The sequence below is a fragment of the Schistocerca gregaria genome, chromosome X, assembly GCF_023897955.1.
Source record: "Schistocerca gregaria isolate iqSchGreg1 chromosome X, iqSchGreg1.2, whole genome shotgun sequence".
Lineage (NCBI taxonomy): Eukaryota > Metazoa > Arthropoda > Insecta > Orthoptera > Acrididae > Schistocerca > Schistocerca gregaria.
This window is the reverse complement of record NC_064931.1, coordinates 528,863,800-528,883,030: the sequence shown is the minus strand read 5'-3', so window position 1 is coordinate 528,883,030 and position 19,231 is coordinate 528,863,800. Positions and strand designations below refer to the sequence as shown.

Here is a 19,231-nt window from a genome sequence, read left to right as displayed (position 1 = left end):
TCTACTAGTTGTAAATAACTTCTCACTCCCTGTATTTTCCCCCTCCTATCTTCAGAATGTAGAGTTTAATCCAGTCTGCACTTTTTCTAAATCTGCAAATGATATAAACATAAGTCTTTCTTTCTTTTCTTCCTTCTGAGATACGTTGTAGGGTCAGTACTGCCTTGTCTGTACCAACATTGCAATATTATACTTTTGTGATATTTAATCATAAAAAGAAGTGATAGCAAAATAATGATAAAAACCAAGTGCAAGAATTATAAATGAAAGAAAAAGAGTCACATTATTGCCTTGTCTCTTAATTAGGATGTCACACTGTGTTATGTTACATTCTTTATCCTGTCAGTTTGAGCAGAAGTGTATTCTTTGTCACTGCAGAAAATTGGTAGAAATGTCCTGGCTGCTGTAGGCTATTTTTCACTGGGATGCTTCCCTGCTGGATCACACTGCATGTGGATGCTGTATGGCCATGAAACTTCTCTTTATATTATTTTGATAGTCAGGAGGCAAGTCCACTACAATTTATGAGGGCATGCCGAAAAGTAATGCCTCCAATTTTTGTACGTGAAAACCTTTAAAGTTTTTTGCATAAAATAAATGTTATTAACATTCTACATCTTTATTTTTCAAGTCTACATATTTATTTCTTAACATAATTACCCTGGTGATGAACAATTTCTCCCAAAGAAAGAACAGTTTGTTAATGCTGTAACTGTAGAGTTTTTGACTCTGTTGATAGAGCCACAACCTCACCTCTGCTTACACTGTTTCATCACTATCAAAGTGAAGTCCTCAGAGGTATTTTTTGAGTTTTGGGAACAAATGGAAAATGGATGGGGCCAAGGTTTGATTCTATGGAGGATTATCAATAACAGTGAACCCAAGGCACTGGATCATTGCAGATGTTGCAGCACTCATGTTTGATCTTCCATTGGCATGCTGATGGAGAGGGTGCTCCATTTCTGGATGAACTCATCAAATTCATGCTTTCAAGCCTTCTGAGAATCTCTCACACACCTAAATAGCTACATTACACACTGCCATATACACGCTATAATTCATAGCTTTCTAACAGGAGAGGATTGCAATTTGCATAAGCAAAGTTGGATGGATTTCTGAGCAATATGCATGATACATAGTACCTCAGTCAATATTGAGAACAGAATAAAACATTTGAAAGCATTACTTTTGAGTATGCCCTCATTAATAAACAGAAAACCCAATTTGTTAAAATCTTTGCTCAAAATTTAGTGCTCCCTAAATTTTGGAACCAGAGGGGCCTGCAGTTTGCGTACCCTGTAGGGCTGGCCCTGTGTCAATGAGCTGTATGAACTTTATAAAACATTTACAATATTGAATCATAATTATTGTTTCAATAATTTTCTACAATACAAACAATGGAAACTCTGGCAGGAATATTAACAGTGTAGGAAAAGACAGATTGCTAATTACCATAAAGAAGACACAATAAAAAGACACTTGCATCATGTTTTCAGCCACAGTCTTCTTCAGTAAAAGAGAGACACACACACCATTCATACAAACAAGCAAGCACGTCTCATCCACATATGACCACTAACTTGAGCTTCTTGGGCCAAGATGCTGGAGTTGGCGATCATGTGTGCATGAGGTGTGCTTTCTACAATACAATCATTTTTACAAAAAAGACTTGGGTCATATGATTTTGACTTATGGAGAATGACATGTAAATGCATCAAGAGCAGCTGAATTATATGCAGAACAGTTTTTAGTAGATAATATTCAACAGGTCACACTTTCAACAATGCTGAGAGAAAGTTTTTTTATACAGCCCTCCTCCCTCCCCCCAGGAAAACATACTCAGAGTAAGAATGTGATCAATATAGCAAGAGGAGTACCAGTAACAGTTATAGTAACAATGTTATGGTCATCATTAGTTTATTGAAAAATTCAGTATTTCTAGAACAGAAAAAAGTACCAGAACTTACAAGTATGGTAAATAACAGAAGAGCAGCAACTGTTAACCACCCTGGAACAGAAGAAAATGTACTGTCATTAATTTTATCATTATTTAGTAGAGAAAGTTATACTCTTTCTCTAAGTGTAATTGCAAATATCAGTAAATTAATTCTGATGATCATTGTGATGCAACATATAGCTTAATACAGAATTCTGACAATATCAGCAGTCCAGTTTAATTTAAAACAGTAAAAGATGTGAAATAAAAATTGTGGTGCTAAAAATAGGAGACAGCTTGTGGTATGTACTCTGCACAAACCATCAAGAAAACTGAAATCAAATGGAAAGCTATATTATAAAGAACTTGTCAAAATACATGAAATGGTCTACAATTTGGGTTATCACTGATGTTTTTGTGAGGTGATTTATTTTAAGCGGGTTTATCTTTTGGCCATGCAGCGACTGATACAAAACAAAACATAGTTAGTACTCACACTAAATGCAAAAGAAGTGTTATTTTTCCCATTCCCATTCCCATAAATGTTGTTTATGCAGCCATCATCATCAGAAAACTGACAAAAGACAGTTTACACTATGCACCTTTATAATGGAGCAGATCAGACAAGGCTTCTGAATCAGGCAAGCTCTTTTATGTAAATTCTGAAAAGTGGCTTTAAATCACTTTCATTTTGTCTACAAGTCAGTGATTGGTAGATACATCCCTACTAATCTACCAAATGTGTAAAGGCAAAAGCTTGCAATTGTCATTATCTCATGTTCTTTGACACATCAGCACTTCAAGGCTTCTACTTGTTACTGCACTTCTAATCACAATGTTAATAGCAATTATCTTATACTAAATGTATGTCAAGGGAAATTCTTCTTGATCTCTATGGAATAAATTTCCATGGGGCTCTGTAATATTTGTAGATTTTATATTGTAATCCTTTTCTTGGAATTTTCAAAGTACACTGAACATCTTTTGTCAAGTGTCAATTGTTTGAGACTTTTCAGTATTTCCATCAAAATCACCAGCAAGGAAATTAAGCTTGTGACCATTCATGCTGCCTTTCTTTGTGTATACCGTCCATCCAAAATGTTCTGAGCTAGATTTTATTCCTGGCATATAAGAGATGGCAGCACAGAAATTACAATGCCAGCCTCAGCTAACAACTGTAAACAACAAATGTGCATTCAGCCACTCAGTTGTGAGCAGGCAGTGTTAAGTAGTAGATATGAGACTGGAAAAGAAGGAGAACAGTTCTTTTCTGAAAAAGTCGTCAGGGCTGATGAGACTTTGTGCTATCAATATTAACCTGCCACAAAAGGAAAAAGTGCAGAAAGTCACATGAAAGGTCAACACTTTGATGAGGTAACTGACATTCAATCCAATTTGATATGGGAGTTGAACAATGTCTGAAACAAGGACTTTTCTAACAATTTCATATGGTTTTATGAACATCCTGTGCATTGCACTCAATGGGGGAGGGGGTCGATGAGTATCAATGTATAACATCTGAAGCATTAAAACCACCATCTTAATTTTTCTCTATAGTTTTATTAATCCAAGGCTAAAACGTTTTAGACTGACTGGGCACTCATAATGTACCCAGGCCTGATTTAAGATCATGTGAGACCCATAGTACTGATGAACAATAGGTACTTGATAACCATTATCTGAGCAACATAACTAATCAAGACAGATGAGTCTTATTAGCTTAAGTCACCCAGCAAGGAAAAGTCACTGTTTAGAGAAGCACCATAGCTAGTTAATAGCTAGATCCATGATACTTGGTTATTTGAGTTCCTTCATAATAAGAAAAATGTTAACCATCCTTAATGGCTAGACAGTAAAATGCCAAGATTCTCATATCATGGAGGCAAATCTTGTCTTGATTCATCCCCAGGTGTACCAGAGCCTGCACTGCTCATTTGCTTCACTTTGTTTTCAGGCAGTTACTTGCTCTCATCTAGGTAATGCCGTCCTGAGTAAGCATTTCTGCCCCAGTTATGCTTCATACAAACAAGAAGAATAAGGAAAACCATTTATATGTGACAGCACTTACACACAGAAGGATTTTAATATTTGTACATTCATCTATGTATTTTATCATTGGTCACTATGTTTAGACAAAACAAGACATTCACACACACACACATATATATATATAGGATTATGTTGAATCCTGTATCCCTAAAATTTGTGTTAGGTGCCTCAGAACTGTCTTAAGGAATTAACCCCTCATCCAGACAAGACAAAATTATGCTACCATTCCTGATATCAACATTTAAGATTTTGAAACCTTATGTTGAATATTCCTCTAAGTCATCCTTATGATAACGGACATTAAATACAAAATTATGACTACAACACAGATGACAGACTGTTACCAGATCCTTAGAAAACAAAATATACTTCATTACCCTTGAATATGAGAGATATTCCAAGGACACAGCCTGCAGCATCTCCTATAGGATATACAACAAGACCTAGACTTTGAATTGCTTTGGAAACAAATGTTACAGGATTAGCAAAGTTAATAGGATGCTGAAATCCACCAGCTCATAAGCAATTACTTTTAATCCATAAACTCTACATCTGGAATCACTGCAGTTAATATAAATGACTTGTTGCAGCTGGATGAGGGACAAAAATGATATTGGATAGAATGTTAAAAAGATGAGTCTTTGTAAATTCTGCTGGGATGGCAAAAGAAGCAAAATCTACCATGGCAACAATGAGGCAGCGTGTAATGGTTGCAGTTCAGGTGGTTCTATGATCCCTTAGGAGGGTTTTTCATAGCATGACTGAGTCCACTCATTAAGATTAGCTATTCAGTGACCAATTGTTTCCCTTTCCTCTACATCTTATTGATGAGTATATTATGGACACTTCTTTCTTCCAAGATTGCAACATTTGTTATCACGCCACTGCATGCACATGTGGCTGGTTTCCAGTGGTCTTCTAAATAACTCAATCTTAAGCCTACACAATACATTTGGGGCTGGCAGGTGAAACATTGCAAACAACATCCCCATGATTTAGTAGCTACATGGGTCCATATTGTCAATGAATGGCCTCAGCTGGATATGGTATACCAGAAGAAACTTCTGGATTATTTTTCCCACTGAACTGATGTTATTATCAAAGCTAGAGGTGATGTTACATTGTATTAGCATGATCTCTCTAAGGTATGACTAACTTTTTGTTCAGTGTACTTATGATATATTGGGTCACTTCAGCATCAGATACATATGCCTTTTATGTGGTTTCAATGACAGCACCTTAGGCAGCTTAGTACATAATGACTGAAATATGGATTGACAAACCCTGTGCTCCCAAGCTAGGAGATGGTTAGCACTATGATGGAGTAACAGCATGCACTGAAGGCAATGAGGATCTTGTAGTTAACATACCACATCACAAGGTCGGTACTAATCACTGACTGTTGCAGCCTGTGAGACTACTGGCGGGCAGCGAAGTGCCCATGGGCACAGATGGGCAGTGTTACGTAAAAGGCTGACTTGTGGCAGCCAGGCCAGAACTTGTGCACCAGTTCTGCAAAGCCTGAGTGCATGCAGACAGGGTTGGCCCTGTGGCTAGGGAGTGCCCATAATGTGTGTAATAGGGCTGCATGGAGAGTAGCCCTTAGGAGCTGCACCTACTTCTGAGCAAGTTGAGGGGCACCCAGCGGCGCCTGTGCACTATGGGTGTGGTGTTTGAATAGCCTGTATGATATATTTCTTCTCTTCTTTTGTTTAGTTAAGTCACCAGGTGAGAGGAATCCTCAGAAGTGTACATAATTACTCTGCCTAACAAAGAAAGTAACCACCCAGTAGGGATAGTCAAATGTCAATGAAACTTTTTAAACCTAAACACAGTTTGTGGGTATGTAAGTGGTTAGAGGTGCAGCTCTCTGTGACTGGTAGAACAGCCACCAGAGTGCATTAGTCTTGTTTGTGTTGAGCATTGTTACCAGGCCTGAAAGGGTACCAAAGGGCATGAACTGCAGCAGGTGTTGAGTGATCACTGTGAAGGGTATGGAAATGTGAAGTAATCATCCGAAAGAGCATTTAGCTGACTGGTCAAATCGTGCAATATGCAGATTTGTGAGGCATCTGGATGGCAGTGGGCTAGTACTGAATTGCATTGGAAAATGAAGACAGGCATACTTATCATCAAGGTTCTAAACATACGAAATCTGACCACCACAATGGAGGATCGCCATATTGAGCACCAAAACCCCTTTAAAACTACGCCTGCCATCCAAAAAGTAATGGGATTTGACAACATTCTGTTCCATCTCACACCACTGACCGACGACTAGCCACAGCAGGACTAGGGAATTACTGTCCTACGCACAAGCTGCCATTAACACCACAACACAAGCAGCTGTGTCTGGATTGGCTGCAACTGGGAAGAATGGACTGATGGTAAATGGTGTCACATTGTGTTGAGCAATGAATTACAGTTATGCACTACCTAATGGATGACAAGTATGGTGGTGACCTGGGGAGATGACCCATTCTTTCATTGTTTTGGAGAGGCACAGTGGTGTTACTCCTGATGTCATGATGTGGAGAGCCATCGTGCATGACTTCAGGTCACAGTTGGTGGTGATTGAGTTAACTCTGATGGCACAATAGTGTGTAACAGAAATTGTGTGTCCTCAAATGGCTCTGAGCACTATGCGACTTAATTTCTGAGGTCATCAGTCGCCTAGAACTTAGAGCTAATTAAACCTAACTAACTTAAGAACATCACACACATCCATGCCCGAGGAAGGATTCGAACCTGCGACCAGAGTGGTCGCTCAGCTCCAGACTGTAGCGCCTAGAACAGCACGGCCACTATGACCGGCCTGTTTCCTCATGTGTTATCTCTCATGTGAGAGTATCGTCATGTTATTTTTCAACCAGGCACTGCTCTTCCACATGTGGTATGTTTCTATGAACTGTCTTTATGATGTTGAGGTCCTCCTGTGGCCCCAAGACCCCAGATCTGCCCCGTTAGAACACATGTGGGACTAACTCAGATCTAAACTCCATCCTAATGCCAGTATCCATAATATGAAGAACCAGTTACAACGGTTTTGGGCCAGATTGCCTCAGGAGAAGATACAACAGCTTTATGAAACCATTCCAAACGGACTCAGTACATGCATCCATGCCAGATGGGGTGCAACATAATACTGATAAGTGTGATCATGCTATCAAGTTCTTTACAAATTTGACTCGATTTTCCAATCACTGTCAATCCATGAAATTTCTGTTCGTTTCCTCCTCCTTTTCTGGGTGCTTCACTTCTTTATCAGGCTTTTTATTGTCAAATAACGTTAGTTAACGTCTTTCCTCTACCATCACACGGCTCAGGACTGAGTGAGTGAATAAGGTGAAGTTGTCCTCAGATTGATTCGAAAGCCACAGAGATTCATTAAGCATGTCCCCATTCGAGGTAGTAAGCTCTTAACTTCATCTGAAGTTACTTACTCTTGGTTACCACTTACGTATCTAGCAGTCGTGAATCTTAAACGTTGTTCAGTTGTGTGTGTGTGTGTGTGTGTGTGTGTGTGTGTGTGTGTGTGTGTGTGTGTGTGTGTGTGTGGCACAGAGAAGGAGGAAGGAGATGGAAGGGAAAGGGAAAAAAAGGAGATTACTTGAGTCAGTTATTGGAGACATCTATAACATGGATCCTGTTCCACGATGCAGCTATGTACTTTTCACATACACAAATCATTACCAAAGGAGTGAAAAGTAACATTAGACATAATATAAAATCCGAGGAAAAACTCAGATATAATCCCCAACCGTTGGATTTTTAATCGGACACTTACTGTGCCTCCGAACTATACACTATGGTGACAAAACTCATGGGATATCTTCTAACGTCGTGTCTGACCTCCTTTTGCCCGGTGTAGTGCAGCAACTCGTCGCGGACTGGACTCAACAAGTCGTTGGAAGTCCCCTGCAGAAATACTAAGTCATGCTACCTCTATAGCCGTCGATAATTGCCAAAATATTTCCAGTGCAGGACTTTGTGCACGAACTGACCTCTCGTTTATGTCCCCCAAATGTTCGGTGGGATTCATGTTGAGCAGTTTGGGTGGCCAGATCATTCGCTCCAATTGTCCACAACAGTCTTCAAACCAATCGCGAACAACTATGGCCCAGTGACATGTCGCATTGTCGTCCATAAAAATTCGATCGTTGTTTGGGAACATGAAGTCCATGAATGGGTACAAATGGTCTCCAAGTAAACGAACATAACCATTTTCAGCCAATGGTAGGTTTAGTTGGACCAGAGGATCCAGTCGAGTCCATGTAAACACAGCCCACGCCATTATGGAGCCACCGCCAGCTTGAACAGTGCTTTGTTGACAACTCGGGTCCACCGCTTCGCGGGGTCTGCGCTACACTTGAACTCTACCATCATCTCTTACCACACTAATTGGGACTCATCTGGCCAGGTCATGGTCTTCCAGTCGTCTAGGGTCTAACCGGTAAGGTCAAGAGCACAGGAGAGGCGCTGCAGGCGACATCGTGCTGTTAGCAAAGGCACTCGCTTCGAAGGTCTGCTGCCATAGCCTATCAACACCAGATTTCGCCACACTGTCTTACCCCGGATACGTGCGTCGTGCCGGCCGGTGTGGCCGAGCGGTTCTAGGCGCTTCAGTCTGGAATCGCGCGACCGTTGCCTCAGGCATGGATGTGTGTGATGTCCTTACGTTAGTTAGGTTTAAGTAGTTCTAAATTCTAGGGGACTGATGACCTCAGATGTTAAGTCCCACAGTGCTCAGAGCCATTTTTGAACGTGCGTAGTACGCTCAGCATTGATTTCTGCGGTTACTCCATGCAACGTTTCTTGTCTGTTAGCACTGACAACTCTACGCAAACGCCGCTGCTCTCCATCATTAAGTGAAAGTCGTCAGCCACTGCGTTGTCAGTGGTGAGAGGTAATGCCTGAAATTTGGCCTTCTCGGCACGCTCTCGACACTCTGAATCTCAGAATACTGAATTCCCCAATGATTTCCAAAATGAAATGTTCCATACGTCGAGCTCCAACTACCATTCTGCGTCCAGAGTCTGTCAATTCTTTTCGTGCGGCCATAATCACGTCGGGAACGTTTTCACACGAATCACCTGGGTACAAATGACAAATCCGCCAATGCACTGCCCGTCTATACCTTGCGTATGCGATACTACCGCCATCTGTGTATGTGCATATCGCTGTCCCATGACTTTCATCAAATCAGTATATAGGAGCTAGGAATTAAAATTGCAAATGTAAAGGCTCATGTTTGTATCCTGAGTGCTACTAGGATTTTTTCTATAACTTACCGCTTCTTTCACCACTAGACATTATCTGTATGTGTGAAAAATGCCAAGTTGCTCCTTGGTTCGGGTCCTCTTGTAACTGCTTGGGCAATTCAATTGATAGTTTGGGGAAAGACAAAGGAATACGAGCCCCAAATAGTGCCACACCTATTAAAGCGCTGCAGTTTTGCAACTGCGCAGGATGGTCGGCTAGTTGGGAATATTTGGGAGTTTTTGCAGAGTTTTATTTCAAAGTCGGTTTTCCATTGAGTCAAGCAATCTTCCAGTATAACGCCACCAGTGCCTACGTGCCAAACCAGCCTGTCCTTCAGGATAGAAGCAGTTCATTACAGCAAAAGCCGCTGACAAAAGTTGCCATCAGCCCTCTACTGAATATCCTGCTCCGTGTTAACCAATAGGGAACGTGAGAAGTGAATCACGTGTATGGGCGCTGCAGGGTCTTGGTGGGCATGGCACTGTAGCTTCTCTTTCGTGGTTTCCAGTTTTGAGACAGAGCAAATCTCTCATCTCTCTTGTACTTCAGCCTTTAGGTGGAGCAGAGGGGTCCTCCGTCTGTCTCCGGCCCTGCTTCCCAAGATAGACACACGGACGCGTAAACGCCACAACTCCCGTTCACTAGTCGTTTAATATTTTTGTCTACACCAGTAGACTTGCAGTCAACCTTTACTGCCGCCCCCAGGGCAAAAATGGTTCAAATGGCTCTGAGCACTATGGGACTTAACATCTGAGGTCATCAGTCCCCTAGAACGTAGAACCACTTAAACCTAACTAACCTAAGGACATCAACACATCCATGTCCGAGGCAGGATTTAAACCTGCGACCGTAGCGCTCGCGCGGTTCCAGACTGTAGGGCCTAGAACCGCTCGCTTCCGACGCGTCCCGCGCCGCATCCTGTGCAAAATCAACCTCCAGGCTGAGAACAGCTTTACCATATCTTACCAGAAATATCATACAGTCACCTGAATACTGGGCAGATAAATTCGTGGTACTCTTGTTTCTTTACTCCTTTTCTAGTACTTACATGCAAAGCAGTAGTGAATCTCGTGAATCTCATTTATCATTAACCTGCCGCCGTAGCCGAGGTCGCTAACGCACGCCTGTGGGGTGGCGCTCAACTCGCAGATAAGTCGGTTCATATCCTGGAGGTGGACATTTTCACTGCAACCTTGGCAAGGGAAGGAGAGGTGGTGACGGAAAATTTCTGATCACTAGTTTTTGCGGCAGTGTCCTGGATAAATTCCAAACCTCCTTGCAGTGTCCCATGAAGTGAGGGCATTTGGCACTGTTGATACTGATCGGTCTTCGGATGGGGTTTTAAAGATCAGTGGCCACCTCGGTGCTATTCGAAAGAAGTAAGCTATGGGCTGGCACCGGATTTCTTCTCTCATCATCATCATCACCATCATACAACACAAGCATAACACTACACTTACACGCATCAACCACATTCACCTACACTCCATAAATACACATTCGACATTTACATTTTTTTTATTTGCTGTTCAAAAAGAGTGTGAGTCTGTGTGTGTGTCTGTGCGCGTGTCTCTCCATGTTGCGCCCCCCCCCCCCCCCCCCCCCACACACACACACAGAGAGAGAGAGATTGCGAGGCTTAAGAGAGCGGACGTTTCGTGCGGTTCTGTCTACGGGTGACTGCCGTTGCAGAAACCTAGAGATGTGGGATCCCTAGCGAGGCAGCCTTATCGGATTACAGAAACCGTTGTCCCAACACTCACGGAACGGAGCAGTTGAGATGTACGCCGTGTGACACCGTCGCGTTCACTATTCAAGAGCATGCAACACTGAAATGTGCTACCTTCTGTGTAAAAACTGTTTCGTATATGAATACTATAAAACAACCAATAACCAGTTTCATAACAATGCATTGTCTTGATGGGATTCAAAGACCCGAGTAATTCTTTTACGAATGATGATTTCCTGTTTGTTTGCAGTTACTTTCACGTCTGTGCTCCTCTGTCTGGTAGAATTCAGTTACTATGGTCCAAACACTAATTAGAAGTTTTCACAAGAGATTTATACAGAAAAACACAATGTTTAAAACTGTGAAAAAAAAGAAAAATCGTCGCAGAGAAATTCAGTGGAAGTGGTGCGATATATTGGGACTGTTTCACCTGGGTGGATTTCGATCTCTATTTTTGCTCGATTAAAAACAAAGCAGGTATTTATCAAATAGCTTAGGTAACAACATTCCTCTTAAAATCGAAGAAACTCATGTCTCTTTGGTGTACTGGCCAGCACAAAGCACATGTATGGGACATACACTCCAGTATCTTGTGCTCGTAGGTAGGTGTGGAACAGACTAGTGCCTTTAAATGTTCCTGTAGCCAGAAATCTAAGGAATTAAGGTCAGGTGAATGGGGAGGCCATGCTACTGGACCTCTATACCTCAATGAACGTTTGTGTTTGGTACTGTCCTATAAGGCATATAAATGGACTGGTGCCCCGGCGCGTATGAATTACACTCGTTGTCTTTCTGTAAGTGCAATGTGATACAATAGTGCGGATAATTTGTCACTCAAAAACTGAAGACAAATTTATCCAGTAAACTGTATGCCTGTGACCCACAATTCCCAATAATACACTGATAATAAGGCGAACCTAAAGCCTTGCTTCAGTGATCGGGCGTGGATTTACATCTACTTACACGTTGTCATCATCCATCGTAAATGAAATGCAGGCGGGGGACTTGCTCATTTTCAGCGCTCCATCTACGAAGCCATGGTAATATTGTGCCCCGAGAGCTTTTACATGCTGTAAGCAAAAATGTTGTTTGGCGTTGTTGGCCGGGTTATCCCACGGGGCGGTATTAGCCGCCTAGCTGAAAGCTTCCTCCGCGCACATTGGAGCCTTTCCTCGCAGGTATATGCTAGTTGTGTTGCGTGCGTATTTGTGGAGTGTAGGTTAGTGTGATGGATGCATGTGTAGTGTAGGGTTATGTTTGTGTTGTATGAGGGTGATGAGACGATGACAGAAGGAACCCTGTGCCGGCACATAAGCTACCCCTTTTCGAAAGGTGTCAAAGAGGACGCTAAGCTTAACGTCCCCTTCCGACGACGAATCACCATCACCAATGTCACTTCATGAGACACTGAGGAGAGGTTTGGAATTTAATCCAGGACACTGACGAGGAGATTGGTGATCAGAAACTTTACGCCACCAGCTCTCCTCCGCTTGCCGGCGTGACAGAAAAATTTCATTCACCATCAAGATTAGAACCGGCTCATCTCCGAGCCGAGCGCTACCGCACAAGGGTAGTTGACGGCCACGGGTACTGAATCAAGTTTAATGTTAGATACTGACCTACGAGGCACATATTGCAAATGGGTGGTGCCACGTCGTGCATGAATCAAACCCGTTGTCTTTCTCCAAGTGCAACGTCCTCCAAGAGCGCGGGTACTTTACCGCTCAGAATTTGGTGACAAACAGCGCCTGTTAATTTGTCCAGTGAACTGTATGCCTCTATGAGTCTGTGGCCCACAATTCCCAACAACACGTAGACACTAAAGCGAACACGATGCCTTGCTTCAATGATCGCTCGCGTATTTGGATCTGCCTACACTTCGTTATTGTGTTAGTTTACTATACCAATCTGTTTAGATCCCACCTCAAATGCAACCTGAGGATTGCAGATCTTAAGTGGTCCATCTGAGAATTCATTGTCAGAACTGTAATCGGGTATGTTAGTCCTGTGTACACGCAGATTGCACACGCTGTAAGTAATGCGAATAAAGCAATTATCCTGAGAGCGTGGTTTATATCTACAGCGGGTGCAGTTCTTGGCACGCTTATTTCGGGTTTATCCTATACTGGTCGCAACACTCGCTCGTCCGGAGCTGTCTACCGCAATGTCATGTTCGCTAGTCACTGGGAAAACCTTTTGAATATTTTTTTTTTTCAGATGGAATGCGGCTTACATGATACGTGCCTGTCGATTAACGTCATTGGCTGAACCATAGCAGAATACCATGTCTGATATTTCCTGCATGGAATAATGGCATCACGTCGTAACCACAATCAATTCCAAATCCGAAAACTCGACCGTCTGTGAAGAATTATACTTAGCACTGAAAGCATGTTTATTGCAGATACCAATGTATAGCCAGAACACGGCTGAAATCTTGGACGGAGAGTAATCTGCCATTTAAACAGACGTTAACCGTCCCATAATATGCAAACACGTGTCTCCTTAGTGATTGGTAGCAGTATCACTAGAGGGCACCGCCAGGCAGGCGCTCGTGAAGCCAGGCGCCTGAAAATTCCGACCAATCGCCGCCTAGATGGCACTCATAATCTAGGGCAATTCATGCTTCCGACACGATCTTCCAATAGTTCGCTACATGCACGTACAACTGTGTCAGCCGCCACAGACGGCACTGACAGCAGGGATTACGTTTCTGGATTCGCCAACGAGGTCGCATACGCAAGATTATTCTGCCAGTCAGAGATAAATGGAGACGCGTGACCTCGATCTTCCACGGTTCCTGCAATTCCACAGTCGCGGTTCGCTTCTTCATGCAGTTCTTACATGCTACAGTTACAGTCTACAGTTACACCCGACGCTGATCCTCTGTTGCTACCGTAAAAGCAAGCCCCTATTTTTGAGTGACCATCGGACAGGTAAACACCAAGTTTCTAATGAAATTCGGATCCATCAACTGAATTTAATGACTGCCACAGACCAGTACCAAACGGAAATCTACATTTAAAACAATTCTGACGTACAGCTTATTTTTCAGTTCCAGTTGCACATTTTGTTAAATACATGAGGAGTTTCGATCTCTCTGGATCTATGTAGTTGGGTCAGCATCCCGTCGTGTCCGTGCAGATCTGAAATGATCCAGAGAGATCAACGCTAGTAAAAAATGTGCAACGGGGACTAAATAATGAACGACATATTAGAATTGTGTTAAATATCAGTATAGTTTCTTTGAGGAATGTATCAACCGCAGTGGGAACTCTACAGATTAGATAGTTAACTTTCAATGTGTTAGGTTAGGCAATAGGACTTTAAATCCAGTACCACGCACTTCTCTCCTCTCCATGTTCAGTATTGTAGGTACAGGATGTCGCAGGAAGAATAGTCAGTATTCAAGGATAGGACAAAAATATTCATTTCAAGCAAAAAACTTCATGTTGACATATGCCCTATTCCGAATGACTTCCGAGAGAACACATTTAATGTACATTTGTTGTTGGGCTAGTAGCGCGCACGTATATATGTTACCCACATAACCTCTTTGACGTTTTATGCTAGCCAAATCAACCTCGTTGCTTTCAACTTCCTTGGGCGGGATGTCTTTCTGCCGTTAAACTAGCCCATTGCACGCGCAGTGGTCAATGGTGTGTTGCGAGTGAGGTAGTACGTGGGACTGAAAGTGTATCAGAGAGAAACAGTGGTTAACTCTGTTTCTACACGCGCTGGCTAAAATGGTACACACTACACTAATGAAGGACATGCAGGTATGGTGTATACATAATATTTACGGCTTCTGCGATGGTAATGCTCTTGCTGCTATCAAAGAATACCGTCGGCGTTTTCCGACATGTCGAATTCCTCATCGTAGACTGTTTACCAGAGTTTTCAGCACTTTGCGTGAGAAAGATATTCTTCCACCTTCTGAACACGAAGTTCAACAATCCGTGCGGGAAAAGCAACGTAATGTTGAAACGGTGCAGCGTAGTCCTACTACCAGCACAGGGCGACTTACTGCAAGTACCGTGTATGGCGAACATTACATACCCATTTCACACGCTGCGTGTCCACGGTCTCCTCATTGACGACAATGTGACAGTGTCTTAATTTTGTCACTGGTTAAATGACAATCGTCTTTTGCTTCCATTAATACTGTCGAAGCCGTGTTCACACGAAAGGAAGCAATACAAAACGACAATCATCGATGATCGCCGGCATACCGACACACTACAGTGGAAACTAATTTTTAAGTTCGTTTTTCGATCTATGTTTGGTGCGGCATATAGGTAACATGTTGATAGGTCAGGTCATTTTAGAAGAGCAAAATGACGGTACAGAATTACTTGAATTTTTATTTTTATTTATTTTTATTTTATTTTTGAAAATTCGTTTGTTGAACACCTTGAGGACGTTCCTCAGGCCACGCGGTCTGTAATGTACTTCCAGTACGACGGAGTCCCTCCATATTTTACCATGCATGTGAGGAAACATCTCGACCGTACTTATCTTGATCGCTAGATTGTTCGAGGTAGTACAGCTAGTTTGCCACCAAGATCACCAGACCTCAGCCTACGCCATTAGATTATTGTTTATAGGGTTGGATGAAGTCTGAGGTATACAAAAGAAAGGTCAATACGCGAGATGAACTGTTTGGTCGCATCATAGCTGCTGCTGCTCTCATTAGGGAACATGCAGAGGCACTCAGACAAGCAACACAGAATGTTCTCCCGAGAGTGCACAGTTGCACTGAAGTTGACGGTGGGATCTTCGAACATTTATTGTGAACTGTACAACAGACGTAAATGTGACGTGTACGATAACGCTTAGAGGAGAATTTGGTAAAAATACGTATGTTTCAGTTGATTTTTGTAAAACACATGTTGTAATGTTTACTAAATGTTGTGCGTGTGTACATGGGGAAACCTGACAATGTATTGAATAAATAATATATTAAATAAATAACAGTGTACATTAAATGTCTTCTACCTCAGAAAGCATTCGGAATTGCTTCAAATGATTGTTCCTGTCATAGTTCTGTATGCTGACCATTCCTCCTGGCACGCCCCGTATATATTATTTTAATAAATGCTTTTAACATGTTTCGTATTGTGTTGCCCAAATTAATCGTTTTAGAGCTTACGCCCCATGATCACATACGCTGTAAGGCGTGCATGTCAGTTAACTTTTATAGCAATGACTATTCTGCGGTAGAAAATTCGCTTCCTGTTACCTTGACACTAGACTTGAGTTAGTGAATACAACACCAACATTACAAACATACAAGTTTCGACACTCTTTCAGAAATGGTAAGTACTAACGAACAAATAATTGCTCGCGATGAGATTTGAACAGACTACCCGCAACACGTCAGGCAGCGACGCTAACCGCTACTCTACAAGGCAGAAAGCGCAGCTTGAGGTAATAGAATTCCATTTCAATGATTAGTTTTTACACTTCAAGAATTCTGATGCCAAAATAAGCTCTAAACATTATGTAGGGAATGGCTGATGCAGGAAAAAGTTGTAAATGCTATGTGTGAGAATGCAGTCACAATCAGAGGACTAGGTACAGAGGCAGGCGCAACCAAAAACAAGAGAGCAATGAAAGTCAACAAGAAGACAGCCACGCTGCTGAGTACTGATCGTTCTCTACGCAAGTAAAATGGCTGATATTTCAACAAGCATTTACTTCCGCACATGTCGTTACTGTAGTTTTTTCTCTAAGTTTGACCATCACTACTTCATGTAAAAATATGGGAGACTATTTTTAAAGCACCGATGCTATACAGGGCGTCCCAGAATGGGTGGTCAGTATTCAAGGAGATAACAGGAACGATCATTCGAAGCAAAAAGGTTCAGTAAACATGGGTTCTAAAATGCATAGCTTAAGAGCTATTAGCACCTGTTTTGGGTCGGCCGGAGTGGCCGAGCGGTTCTAGGCGCTACAGTCTGGAACCGCGCGACCGCTACGGTCGCAGGTTCGAATCCTGCTACGGACATGGATGTGTGTGATGTCCTTAGGTTAGTTAGGATTAAGTAGTTCTAAGTTCTAGGGGACTGATGGCCTCAGAAAGTAAGTCCCATAGCGCTCAGAGCCATATGGACCATTTGAGCACGTGTTCAGTAGAAGAGATGTGATTCACAGTAGCGAAGATGAACAACTGCTTCTTGGTCCTAAGGCATGCATTTTAGAGCCCATGTTTACTAGAATTTTTCGTTTTGAATGATCGTTCCTGTTATATCACTGAACACTGACCACCTCTTCCGGGACACCGTGAATAAATATGGAAAAACTGTCGCGAGCACAACAGTGAACTGTCGCTCAGGGTTGTTGCCGTGAAGCCGTGGAGTGAAAGGCACAAAGAAATTTCTCGTCTGGTGCTCCTAAATTTCCAGTTAGCCTGGATACATAATAGCGGTGTTAACGCCGAGAGCCGCCTCTACTTCGGGCAGCGACTCCGGGAAACGCAGACTAGTATCCCAGCTTTCTCCCGCACGCTGATAGAAAGCCGGCCGCCGGCTTGCGTAACTTTCCTGCGGCTGTAGCTGGATAATGCATCTATGAGCGCCTCTTCTCTGCTCGAGTCGTGGCTTATTAGGAAAGCGTGACGCGCCAGGCACCACAACGAGCTAACGACTTCCCACATTTCGGGAGCGCTGCGAGCACGGCCTACTCCACTGCAGTTGCGCAAACAAGAAGCCTACCTTCCTGAGCTCATTATGTTGAGTTGTCTCCCGGTGCACAGGACAACGGAAGTACGGGAGGGCGTCTCTGTAGTCCTCTTCTACATGCACGCCTACACCTACAGGATGGGTATAATTACACTTTCGATACTTGAGCCAGTGCAGACGGAAACTATTCACTTTATAGAAATGATGTTCAGACCTATGTGCTTCAGGATTTGCATTGTTAGTAGTGTTACTGCCATGATTTGCCACTAGGTGCCGGTACTGGCGCTGCAACGGAGGGTCGAAACATAAGCATTAGTGTACATTACACTTGCAGCCAGTCAACATGGATCTGGAAAATGCGAGCAGGAATTTACTCGTAAAGCTGTTTTCTCAAAATAACAACTGCGTTACTACTCTTAGTGAGAATCGACTCATTGCTCGTGAGGTCACTGATTTCTGATTATGGGGTTACCTGAAGGACAAGATTCATCAACAGGATACTGACACACGTTGGCCAACATTAAACAAACCAATGCATATTCACAGCCGCACCTGAGAAAAGTTACTTGAATATACACATGTTCCCTATTCTAAACGGCCCAGCAATTGTGCTCTCAATAAACAATGGAGGTGTTGTGCTGAGAATAATGCAGAGCGCCTACTGCCCTCGACACGGCTGACGCAGTGCCAGTGAACTGTACGCAACATGATTGTAGCACGGACGCTAGCCTCTTGACTGAGACGATGTGTTCTGTATTTCCTCACGAGAAACATACATAATTTATTCACAATGATCGCAACACCCTATGTCTATCATTATGATTTTTTTCTATATCACTGATTCCTTTTCTGTCATGGAATTCGACTGGTAACAGCCGTATGTTTCTCGTTAGTCTATCTTAATGCGAAATGTCAAAATTGCTAGTTTCCGTTACTGGACTGCATTGACGAAATCAACATAGAACACGTGATTACTTACAGCAATAAGTCTTTAAAAATGAGCTGATGCGAAGTGCATGGGCTTTGCATGGTGTCGTTGTTTTGAATGTTTTTGCTATGTGTGTGAAGATGCGATTAGTAGATGTATGTTGAAATAATGGATAATGGGCAGTTCCCAATAATAATGCGTGGGAGGCGTGGCGATAATGAGGATTGAGGATGCCAGGGAATGGTTGATTGCATGGGAGAGTGCAGGTGAGAAGTAGGAAACCAATAACCTATACGTCGTCCCAAAAGTGATACCTCACACCCTCCATATTCTCCCTAGCCAGTAATCACTTCTCTCTGCCTGGTCATCAGATCTGACCTGATGGCTTCCTAGTCTTCCATATTACCAGTATCCATCCTTTTTCCTTCTCTATCCAACAGTTTGGCTGTGCATTCTTTTCTGTGCTAGTGCATATCCATTCATTCCCCAAAAATCCCTCACATAAATCCATAACACCTTTTCCCATCCATCAAGTTCACATCATTTCCACGCCTAAAACTCCGTTCCATCTCTCCACAACTGACTTTAACAGAACAAAAGAATCAGCTTAATTCGCCATTTTTTAAAGTCAAACGTCAACATAA

At 42.6% G+C, this 19,231-nt stretch overlaps 1 protein-coding gene across 3 annotated transcripts in view; it reads right to left on the bottom strand.

Annotated features, from left to right (window-relative positions):
• Positions 1–19,231, bottom strand: part of LOC126298840 (uncharacterized) — a 95,142-nt gene that overhangs the window by 34,170 nt on the left and 41,741 nt on the right. For all 3 annotated transcript variants that reach the window (XM_049990328.1, XM_049990327.1, XM_049990326.1), the window contains exon 2: positions 1,968–2,008. In XM_049990328.1, coding sequence (XP_049846285.1) covers positions 1,968–2,008 — 41 coding nt within the window. The remainder of the gene's footprint in view (positions 1–1,967; positions 2,009–19,231) is intronic.